The 11879-nt window shown below is 48.1% G+C and overlaps 1 protein-coding gene across 1 annotated transcript; it reads right to left on the bottom strand.

The window, feature by feature from the left end:
* Positions 1-1173: 1173 nt before the first annotated feature.
* ercc6l (excision repair cross-complementation group 6-like) lies at positions 1174-10354 on the bottom strand. Its single transcript, XM_061671255.1, has 3 exons — positions 10218-10354; positions 10062-10106; positions 1174-4946 (listed from the first exon to the last, which is right to left on the bottom strand). Exons 1-3 carry the CDS (start codon positions 10271-10273, stop codon positions 1283-1285), a joined length of 3765 nt encoding a protein of 1254 aa, XP_061527239.1. The 5' UTR covers positions 10274-10354; the 3' UTR covers positions 1174-1282.
* Between the last annotated feature and the right edge of the window lie 1525 nt (positions 10355-11879).

The raw sequence follows: 11879 nt of genomic DNA on the forward strand, positions 1-11879 counted from the left end.
AATACCACCATGAGGACCAACGTTAAAATACAGTAAAGTAGTAGGCCTAAGTGTTCATCAAACATGAGGTTTTATTCCTCTAAAGCAGTGATTCCCAACCAGTGTGCTGTGGGAAATTATAAAATTTTACTTAATTGCTCAAACAAACAGCAACATTTATTTACAAGAAATAATGCATCTTTGTTCATCTATTTATGCCAGTGAGGCATAGTGACAGACAAAACAAATAAATGCTCTTCTATTAGATGGCGGGAAGTACATTCATGTATCCACTTTTTGTGACATTTTTGTTTGTTGGTGTGCTGTGAGATTTTTCAATTGTAAAACATGTGCCTTCGCTCCATAAAGGTTGGAAATCACAGCTCTAAAGTACTATCGTCATTATCATTATCATTGTGAGCCGCTGTCACATTATGCCATTTGAAAATTACACCGTGCTGAAGTGCAGAAAAAAAAAACTTTGAGTCCATTCAAAGTATATTGCACATACAAGTTGAAAATTACAGTTAAACATTAAATGCAAATGTATTGTACTTCAAAGTGAAATACAGCTTAACTGCACTTAAAAAATGTTCGGTCATTGAAAAGTAAAAAAATGTACCATACAAAAAAAAGTTTCAACAGGCTGTATTCACAGCTTCAAGGTTCATTCAAATGTTTTAAATGTACTGTAGATTTTATTTCTCCAATTCAGTGACTCATTTGCATATCACTAGTGGTACATGTACCACACTTTAAGAATCACTGATTTAGAATGTCGCCAATTGTCATTTAAGTAAAACAGTGTCAAAAACTTAAACACACGACACACTAACTAATGTATTTTATAAAATGTAGGAACATGCTAGCAGTTGTAGCGTGATCAGTATGTTTGTTGAGATTGAGAGAATTGTCGATCCAAACACTCAATAATAAGAACCGCAACAAAACAATTTGTCGACCTCCAACATGGCGACGCGTGACATCTCGGCAAAACCATCTACAGCAAGCTCGGAAGAGAAAGCGCTAGTCGATTGATCAGTTCTACATCTTACCCTGTATTCAGGTATTATTTCTACAACCTGAGTAACAGCAAAAAATTTGGAATATTTGGAATAGTAATAACAGTTATCACATCTTTGACGACTTTCAAGAACAACAAGGCTACAGTCGGAACCAAACAAAAGGCTTTTATTTTGAAAAGAACACGTGATACGAGAAGTCAGTGGTTGTTTCCTGTCAGACAACACGGCATAGTTCCAATGAGAGGAGTTATTATTATTTGCCATATATTATATATATATTATTTGCCACTGAGCTGTCGATACAGCTGGATGGTCAAGAACTGGACCTCGGGGTCTCCGGGCTTGATGTCAAGGGCCTTGAGGAAAAAATCCAGAGCCTCACCGAGTCGGCCTCGGTTGAACGACTCGCGGCCTTGCGTCACCAAGGACTCGTAGGAGTCGACGCTCGCCGCCGCAGACTTGGCCGCCGAGTTGGAGGCGCACTGCTCGAACCTCTCGGAGGACACCAGCTCAGGCTCGCTGACAGACTCTTCCATGTTGCTGCTGCGGGGGTCCACCACCTCTTCTTCAACTTCTTCGACTTCTTCTTCTTCTTCGACTTCTTCATCATCGGAGTTTAGAGTCTCTCCACTATGGTCCTCTGTCTGAGCGGTCACGTCTTCCTCCTCACCCTCATCAGAAGACCTCGTTGAAATGTCCTCGTTTTCGTGGTCAAGGTCTTGTAGGATGGAGGGGACGAGGGAACGGCGAGACGCCACAGACGTGTTTCCCGCTACGCTCCTTCTCGGGCCGATGAGCGGTGAGCATTTTGGCGTGGAGGATCCGTGCGGCGGGAAGTTGTTGAACGCAGCCTTCGTCGACTGTGGCCTAAGCTCCGCCTCATCCTCCACCTCCTCCTCTTCTACTTCTTCGCTGCTGTCGTAAACGATGCGCGCTGTCTTTTTCTTCTTCTTGGTACCGGCGACGATAGACTCGTCCATCTCGGAGACATGGGACTTGATGCTGAGTCCGAGCTGCCTCTCCGTCAGGGACTTGCGCACGTCGAAGGTTCCTGATATTTGAAGATGTGACAGCAGCTTCTCCTCATCATCATCATCATCCTGGTACAAAACGTCGCACTCCTCGTGCAGCGGAATCGGTGACAGGAGCTTCCTATCCTCATCCTGGTACAGGACGTCTTCCTCCTCCAGCTGGAGTTGTGACTGCAGCTTCTTCTCTCCATCCTGGTAGGAGATCTCGCTCTCCTCCAGCTGTAGGTTGAAGTTTCCTTCCATCAGCTCCGAGTCGCTGCCGCTAACTCTGCACAAGGACTCAACTTTCAAGCTGGACATGGACGACTGCAGGACAGACAATCTTTTGTTCTGGAGGGGTTTCATCGGACTCCCGTCCAAGTTGGAGTCGTCATACTTAAGATCCAGGTCTTCATCTTCACTGATGTATGTGGAGGCATCTGGGAGAACTTTCTTTACTTCCTCAAAAGAGTCATCAACCTCTCCATTATCAGCACCACTTCTTGCTTGAACACTTTCCTTACCCTCTCCTTCCTGAAACTGACTCTTCTCCTGTTTCAAGGAAGTTTGGCTGTGTTCTAGGAAGATCTCTTGGTTTTCTAGGGGCAGACTTTCATCCCCAGTGAGATCAATGAGGCTGTTCTGACCCTTAAGGCCGCCCTCCTTGCTGTCACTAGACCGGTCTAGGTCCACCTGGGCCGGCGACGTATTGCTGTGGCGTGGTGATGCAAGAGTAGATCTGGGTTTGCTTAATTTCTTCTCTTGTGACTGTTCTACGCGCTCACTTGCTGACTTTCGCCTCCATGCTGGCTCGGTGCTGGACTCCAAGTTGATTGCAAACTGCATCTGCAGATCCGACTCAGCCTTCACCAGCTCCTGGGCCTTCTGGACGCGCCCTTCGATGTACTGTCGCTCGTCTCGGTCCTGCGGAGCCTCATCGTGTTCCACGTTGAGGGAAAACATGAGGTCGTGATGGGAGATTCCGAACATGCCCATGGTGTGGAGGTGGGCGAGGTGCATGTCCAGGTCAGTGTCGGTGCTTCGGTGTTTGGAGTGCAGAGACTGAAGCAGCAATTGTGTGGTGGAGGATCTGGTGTCCTCCAGGCTGAAGAGCTCCCGCAGCTCCTGCTTGCTGAAGTAGCGGAAAGGATTCTTCTTGTCTCCAGTGGTCTGGCGGATCAGCGAGTCCTTGAAGACTTGTCGTCTGTAGATTTTCTCCTCCACCGTGCCGCACGTGATCAGCCGGTAGATGACCACGTTTCTCGTCTGGCCGATGCGGTACGCCCTGTCCACCGCCTGGGCATCGGTCGCCGGGTTCCAGCTGGGATCATAGATGACCACCCGGTCTGCTGCCGTCAGGGTGATGCCGACGCCCCCCACCTGGGTGGTGAGGAGGAAGACGGAGTAGCTGTGGTCCGTCTGGAAAAGGGTGATGAGTCGCTCCCGCTCCGCCACTTGTGAGATGGTCCCGTCCAGTCGCAGGACTTTAAATCCTTGGTTCCTCAGGACACGCTGGAGGATGTCCAGCACCATCCTGTAGTGGGCGAAGACCAGCGTGCGATGACCTTCATCTCGGAGACGCTTGAGGAGAGTAACCAGGAAAGCCAGTTTTCCGGACTCGGCTATCAAAGTTTCATCAGGAACGTCGGCGATGCTCTGGCCGTCGATCTCGTCATCGTCGTTGCTCTGCCGAGCCTCCTTGAGACCCAAGGTGGCGGTGGCACGGGCGGAGAGAAGCCTCGGGTGGTCACACAGCTTCTTTAGAATGGTCAACTCCGCTAGAGGCGACCTGGATGTCATGAGCAGCTCCTTGATGTGTTCCAGGGAAATAAACTTCCAGTAGATGTCCTCCTGGATGCCGCTGAGGTACGTCCACACAATCAGGTCGTTCTTCCTGGTCAGTGTGGGCATGGTGGCACCAGAGTGCTTCTGGACCTCAGCCTCCTCCTCTGCATTCTCAGCCTGGCCAGCATATCTCATGTCATCTTTGTTCTTCTGCACTTCAGCCTTTGTCCTGCGCAGGAAGTAGGGTTGGATGATGGCCATGAGGTTCTCGGACATCCTGGACCCAAGGGCCTTCTCCCCCGGAGTGGCGTCCTTCTCCCGCGCCCGAGTGATAGGGTTCTCGTACTGCATTTTGAAGGTTTTGGCCGTGCCCAGCAGAGTTCCTTGACACGCGAAGTTGAAGAGAGCCCACATCTCTCGGAGATTGTTCTGGACAGGGGTGCCAGTGAGAAGCACTCGGTTTTTGGACGGGATGGCGGAGGCGCTCTTGGCCGTTTTGGTGGTGCTGGTCTTGATCTTGTGGGCCTCGTCCAGGATCATGTAGTCCCACTTGAACTCCCGGCCCTTGTAGGATGACAGCTGTTGCCAGTTGTTCATGAGCATGGTGTACGTTGTGATGATCACGCCGCTCCTACTCTGGACCTTCTCCAGGTTCTTGGTCCGCTCAGCCTTGCTGGTGCCGTGAAACTCTTTGACTCGCATGCCGGGAGTCCATTTGGCGAACTCCTTGGTCCAGTTTGTGATGAGCGAGGTGGGCATGACCAGCATGGTGTGCTCGACTAGCTCGCTGTCGTACATTCCCGACAGGAAGGAAATGACCTGGATGGTTTTGCCCAGGCCCATGTCGTCCGCCAGAATCCCACCTTTGCGCCCGTCTCTGTAGAGGCCGTACAAGAAGGCCACTCCATCCCTCTGATAGTCGTACAGTTTGTCGTAAAGCTCTTTGTACAGCTTCAGACCGCTCTTGTTGATGTCCACAAACTCGTCATCGTTGTCGTCCTCTAAATTCTGTGCCAAAAACTCCTCGATTTTGCCGATTCGCTTCTGCAGCTTGTCACTGCGGTGAATGTTGTAGGCCATCTTAAAGAGATCCAGAGCTTTGCTCATGTCTCCCCGTCGGACCGCATCTTTTCCGTCTCGGATGTGTCTGCAAGGACACAAAAGTCAGCACAGCCACTCTGAAGCGCTCACCCGCACGTGACATCGCTAACTTGTGACATCACTAACATGTGACATCATTAGCATCAAAGAGAAGAAGGATCAATCACAGCAAAGCTTCAGCTCAGCCTCTAGTCAAAACATTGACAGGCCCAACAGTCCTGACCTGGATTCGTGCCTTCATCCATGTGTGTTGTCATAAAGACTCATGCAACACTTGCGTAATGTTTCCTAACAATCTTGACTTAGCGGGAATGCTGTCCAGCAAATTCATGACAAAACACCTCGGTGGAGGTAGTCAATGATCCGTTTTGGTAATCAACTGCCTGACACAGTTCTTTAATTGGACACCTGGAAAAATCAAAAGGAAGACAAAATGAATGTCAGGGTTTCCCACATTGATTTATCTGTGGCCGCCACGAATAGATTCGGCCGCTGTCCGCTCGTCCTCTCTGTGTCATTACACGCTGGTCAGTAGGTCAGCTGCTCAGCATTATGCGTCGTCGCCGCCGCCGAGACGCGCACTTTCAAAATAAAAGCCGAAAAAAATAATACGTGGACATGAATGCTTTGGATTGAAAATGATGAAACGAAATAATCTCTCATTTATCGTGTAACCACTCTGCTTCTGGAAGAAAGTAGGAAGGTTGATTCTCGCGATGCGCCGAAATATTTTCGGTTTCGGACATTCATCACCGACGGCTGGCGCACGCGAGTGTGCACACAGCAAAGCAAAGAATCTTTTACTATTAGCACGCAATGCCTGACAGCGCTTTGCTGAATATCCAGTTGAATTGACTGGGACTGGGTCACTTTCTGACTCACACCCTACACTCACGGTTTGATAATGACACCGTGCCGTCGAGCAACCATAAATGTGAATTAAGCATCAATGTTAAATAACGCATACATAGGCAAACTGCTAGTCACATAAACACACTTTAATAACAAAGATGAACATCTTTTTTAATGTAATAATTTAAATTTGCATGCGGCGATGAATTATGGCAACCACGTGGCTTTTCCGTCATCATGCTAGCGGCTACTAGCCCAAACGCAGCGTCCCTATTGTCCCCCAACCACGCTGCTTTCCGCTGTTTGGGATGCTCGTCGCACGAAATTTTCTGGCAGCCGCACTCAGCTACCTACGAGCTACGGCTAACGCGGCTAAACACGATGCCGAACCGCGGAAGCGAACGTGCGCCTCGTTTCCGTTGTCAGCGCAGCGTAAGTCACTAATCATCACCTCCATGACAGCGAATAAACTACACTTTCAGACAAGTATCGGAACAACAAAGGGCGGAGGAGGACGAGACAGACATGCATGCCTGCATACATGCTTGTTGTTTTCTTGTTAGGGAATCGGATAAGAGATAATTAGATAATGATTTTCCTGATGTATTTTCCTTTTATGTGTCTTATTGTGTACAGTACTGTATGTGTTTTCTTATGGACTATGAGTCCGCTTAATAACAGTTGATTGATTGTATTGCTTTGCAATGAAACAAATGGGAAAACAGGAACTTATTATTTATATGACTTCAGCTATGATTTTACTTGTTGGGGCACTTTTTTTTTTTTTTTCCTAGAAAAGAGATGTTTTATTGGGTCCTTGGGAAAAATGTCCCCACTGTAAGGAGTCCTTAGCTGAACCAAGTGTGAGAATTCCTGTTCTAAACATTCATTCCTTTTCCACACCGCTTCTCCTCACGCGGGTCGCCGGCGTGCTGGCACCTATCCCCGCTATCTCCGGGCGAGAGGCGGGGTACGCCCTGAACTGGTCACCAGCCATTCTCAGAGCACATACAAACAAACAACCATTCGCACTCACAGTCACACCTACGGGCGATTTAGAGTCTTCAATTAACCTACCACGCATCTTTTTGGGGATGTGGGAGGCAAGCGGAGTGCCCGGAGAAAAGCCACGCAGGCACGGGTGGAGACCATGCAAACTCCACACAGGCGGGGCCGGATCGAACCCACAACCTCAGACCTGTGAGGCAGATGTGCTAACCAGTCGTCCACCGTGTCGCCTGTTCTAAACAGTTAAATACTCATGGCTAAAACGAAGCACTGTGAGGTTTTCATAAGGAAATTGTGTTTGTAATAGCGTTAATAGTACATATAGAGCTAAATGAATGAACAAACCCGCTCTTTGTAGCCCAAACGTGAGCCTAAAACATTTTCTCCTCATCTGCCGACCACCAGACAGAAAAACTAAATACACACAACAGTGATATCTCGTCCAACCACAAGGGGCACTACAAAAAAGAATGACGAGATTCAGGGCATAGAAAAGGAAACAAAGACGAAAAGAGACAACGACGACGAAGAATAAAGTAGTCAGTGCTAACTGAAAAAATCAAGCAAAGTGTTTTTCTTATCCAACATATACACCTCCATATAAAGCCTGCATTGCGCTATTTCCTACTATTGATACACTCGATTGAGTACCTTTTAAAACAATTTAGATCAATATATTTACGTCTGGAAGGCTAACTTGCTAAGCACAGATCGATCCAGTTGGATAACAATAATACAATAATAATATCAATCAATACATCAATATAATGAATGAATCGTTACATTCACCCACGTTTTCCACATTCTGGTATGTGACAGGCTTTAGGCTTTACACGATCAGGATTTGTGGGGCCGATCACCGATCAGCGAGTTGAAAACAACGATAACCGATCGAGGAATGTGTCTTTTTAAATGACCTGTTCATTTACTGTATATACTTGTGTACTTAATTGATCAAAAAATGATATTTTCAATAAATAATGTATCTTCGTTCCTCTATATATGCCAGTGAGGCATAGTGACAAACAGAACAAATGAATGGTCTTCTATTTGATGGCAGGAAGTAAATGCAGTCATCAATGGATCCACTTTTTGTGACGACGTTGTTTGTTGGTGTGCCGTGAGATTTTTCAATTGTAAAATATGTGCCTTGGCTCCATCGAGGTTGGAAATCACTGCTCTCGTCACAGCGTCTATTCGAATCGGTCAGGTCAAACCAACATTACGACGTGACAGAAAGAACGGGTGCTAACTGACCGTCATTAAATGACTTGATTTTGAATTAAATGACTTCGCCCACACCGAAACTTTAGAGCGCGATTCGACAGAACGGCGGCGTGTTTACGTCCGACCGTTCGTGCTACCGCTAGCTTGCTAGGCTACATAACGTTTTGTTGCCTGCTCGCGAGCCGTATCGTATTCAAAGTACGTGAACGTACCTCAAGCGAACCTTAAACCGACGTCCTCTCCCGTCCTGAGCGCCGGTGATCGCCAACACACGTTTTTCCCATTTTGTTCTTACAAACACACGGCGCGATCCAATATTGTTGTTGTCGGCATGGTAACGAGCGCATCCGGTCGCATTTGCGTTGACACGATGAAGCCCAGTGATCGTAAAAAACGGGATGCGGTGCTATCGGAATACAAGATTTTATTGCAGTCGTCTGACACGGTGCAATCGTGAAAGAGCAAATTTGCCTTGTCGTCTGATCTGGCCGGGCATTACGTGTTGTCTGCCTCAGACGTGTTGTCTGTTCCGCACCGCCGGCATGTTTTTTTTTAATAACTTTATTGGCCGTCAGAAGACACGTGACAAGGCTAAAAATAAACTAGCTTTTGGATTCAACTATACTGTGCACACGGCGACGCGGAGTAAATGTCTTTTACGGAGCCGATCGGATTGGCGAATTATGACATTAAATGCTAATTGTCGGCCGATACCGATAAGGCCGATAAAATCCGTGTAAAGTCTAGTCATTATGGGATATTTTATGTAGATTTATAAAAAAAAAAAAAAAACCCTACTCAAATCAGCTTTAGAATACTGTAAGTCTATAACATACCAAAATGTGGAAAACGTGAAGGGGTGTGAATAGTTTCTGGTGGCACTGTATATATTTGTTGGACTGTATATGTGTGTAATTACTGTTGGTACTGTAATAATAATCCAGCCATCCATCCATTTTCTTTACCGCTTCTCCTCACTGAGGTCGCGGGCTGCTGGAGCCTATGCCAGCTATCTTCGGGCGGGAGACGGGGTGCACCCTGAACCGGTCGCCAGCCAATCGCAGGGCACGTAGAAACAAACAACCAACCGTTGGCACTCACATTCACGCCTACGTGCAATTTAGAGTCTCCACTCAACCTACCACGCATGCTTTTGGGATGTGGGAGGAAACTGGAGTGCGAGGCACGGGGAGAACAACGCGTGTACGTGTATGTCAAAAGTGAGGCTTCGTCCAATGAGGAAGTCCAAGCAACCGCTGAGACATTTTGTCTCTCAAAAGTGTTACTGAAAGATCTTTCGTCTGTTTTCTTACTTTTTCCCTTGAAAATGTCACGCGACGACGACGACTCTCTTCCCCCAGGAGTGCGAGGCACGGGGAGAACAAACTTCACACAGGCGGGGCTGGGATTTGAACCGGGAGGCAGTTGTGCTAACCGGTCGGCTGTAATAATAATACTGCTGTAATGTCTGTGATGAATGTGTGCATCGAAGGGATGCGGCCTATTCAGGTTAGCTGGCGTGGACGCCACTGTTTGCCTTCAGCGGCTCCTTTGCCCGTTTTCATCCAATGTAACTGCGACTGTGGCTCTCCTTGCCCGAGTGCCAAGGCATTTAAGGACCGTCATTGCTGACGTTTGCTCGTAACTCATATTTTGGTTCACAACGCAAACAAGGACAGCTCGGATTATTACTTTTTTTTTGTTTTCAGTTTTGCTGTGCAACAGGGGAGTTGATTGAAATACTCCCTCTGCTTATTTTTGAATTTTTTCATTATTCTGACCTTTATTGACAATTCAGCCGGACAAAAGGGGACAGACAAAAGACCAGAGTGGACATGGGAATAAATACGAACGCCCGTATTTTAAAGAAATAAAATAAGTTAAAGCACTGCTAATTGAGTGTACCGCTGCTTTAAGCGATATTGTGTTAGGACTATAATTCTATTGTTTCTCTTCTTGTAATATTATTCACCTTTGTTGTCCATACTTTGGACATGTTTTGATTTGCCAGCTTGGGCTGCTTTGAATCACATTGTACACGTGCAATGGCAACGGAAGGCATTTGATTCGTTACCTGTGGTACACTTCCATGTTGGCATCGTCGCCCACGGACAAACACCTGCGAGGACAACAACCGAGTCAGACATCGACCAAAGACCGCCGCTGTCCTGCAATTGTGCGTCGGAGGATGCTAAACGACAAGCGAGCGGTGCTAGCGAACGACACTAACTTTTCCAGCCTGTCCCCGAGCTCTCTGACGTCGCCGTCGGGATGATGTCCATTCATGTCTGAAGCTTGGCGTCGGACCAGGGACGCTGGAGCGACATCGAAGTCAGGAGAAATTTGCGGAACTTGTTGTTGTTTTGGGCTTTTCCGCCCGCCAATTTCCTCAAACTCACCCACGCAGGCGGCGTGCCGACGTCCTAACGTACGTTGCCCAATCCAAGGCGAGAAGGGTTTGGAGTAGGCGGGGCATAGGAGGCGGGCGCAGCCAATGAAGAGCGCGGACGATTCCTAACTCCTCCTCTCGGAGTCGCAGTTTGCTGTCCATCAGTTTTTCCGCTGCGGTCAAGCCGGCCTCCACTCGTAAAGTAGCAGGCAAGCCAGCCGCCCCCGATTTTGTTCATAGGTCGCAACTCGAGGCGAAAGCCACCTTCAAAATAAAAGCTTCCCAATAATACGGACGTCAGCGGTCTTCGGTTAAGGAATGCAACCAGCAAAGTTCATTTGAATCTTGAGATCAATTGAAAAAATTACTTTATTTGATATCTTAGAAAAAATACATGGTCACGGACTGCACTTATATAGCGCTTTATCTACATCATCACAGTGCCCAAAGCGCTTTACGAAGCCTCACATTCACGCACACATTCATAAATCAACGGGCGACTGCTGCCATGCGAGGCGCCGCCAGGCCCACTGGGAGCAAGTTAGGGGTCAGCGTCTTGCCTGAGGACACTTCGACATGCGGACAGTCAGACCTACTGAGCCAAAGCCACCCCAACATAATCCCACCGGTATCGGGAGACAAGTCCAGATCTGCGTGACAGACCACCAAGGGCTCCACGAAAAGAGGTTTGACGAAGATCTAATATTGTAGTTCAAAATAAAAGTCTCTGAAAACTGCATATCTTGCTGTCATTAGCCCTGACTGAAAAAAATCTGTTCAATCTTTTTAATGAGATATCGCAAAACCGGGGGGACACTACACCACCCCAGGTCTCCAACGAAAGAGGTCCCATCCAAATCTGATGTGGCATTTCAAAATAAAAGTCCCCTGAAATTGGTATATTTCACTATCACTACAATGGATTTAAAATCCATCCATCCATTTTCCACCGCTCGTCCGTGGTCGGGTCGCGGGGGCAGTAGCTTTAGCAGGAACGCCCAGACTTCCCTCTCCCCAGCCACTTCATCCAGCTCTTCCGGGACGATCCTGAGGCGTTCCCGAGAGCCTTTAGGAACTCCGGGTGAATCTCATCCACCCCGGGGCCTTGCCACCGAGGAGCTTTTTAACCACCTCGGTGCCCTCAACCCCAGAAATAGGAGAGCCCGCCTCAGACAACCCAGACTCTGCTTCCTCATGGGAAGGCACGTCGACGGAATTGAGGAGTATTCATCGAAGTATTCTCCCCACCGACTCACAACGTCCCGAGTCGAGGTCAGCGGCGCCCCATCCCCACTTTACACAGTGTTGGTGGTGCACTGCTTTCCTCTCCTGAGACGCCGGATGGTGGACCAGAATTTCCTCGAAGCCGTCCGGAAGTCTTTCTCCGTGGCCTCGCCGAACTCCTCCCATACCGAGTTTTTGCTTCAGCGACGGCCAAAGCTGCATTCCGCTTGGCCAGCCGGTACCCATCAGCTGCCTCAGGAGTCCCACCGGCCCAAAAAG

Source organism: Phycodurus eques, chromosome 3 (genome assembly GCF_024500275.1).
Source record: "Phycodurus eques isolate BA_2022a chromosome 3, UOR_Pequ_1.1, whole genome shotgun sequence".
Classification (NCBI taxonomy): domain Eukaryota; kingdom Metazoa; phylum Chordata; class Actinopteri; order Syngnathiformes; family Syngnathidae; genus Phycodurus; species Phycodurus eques.

Bases quoted from the DNA above. Each gene is read 5' to 3' on its own strand.
- ercc6l (XM_061671255.1), bottom strand. From the start codon at position 10,273: ATGAATGGACATCATCCCGACGGCGACGTCAGAGAGCTCGGGGACAGG. The intron at 10,107-10,217 runs GTTAGTGTCGTT...TTGTCCTCGCAG, and splicing joins CTCGGGGACAGGCTGGAAAA to GTGTTTGTCCGTGGGCGACG. The intron at 4,947-10,061 runs GTAACGAATCAA...GTGTCCTTGCAG, and splicing joins AACATGGAAGTGTACCACAG to ACACATCCGAGACGGAAAAG.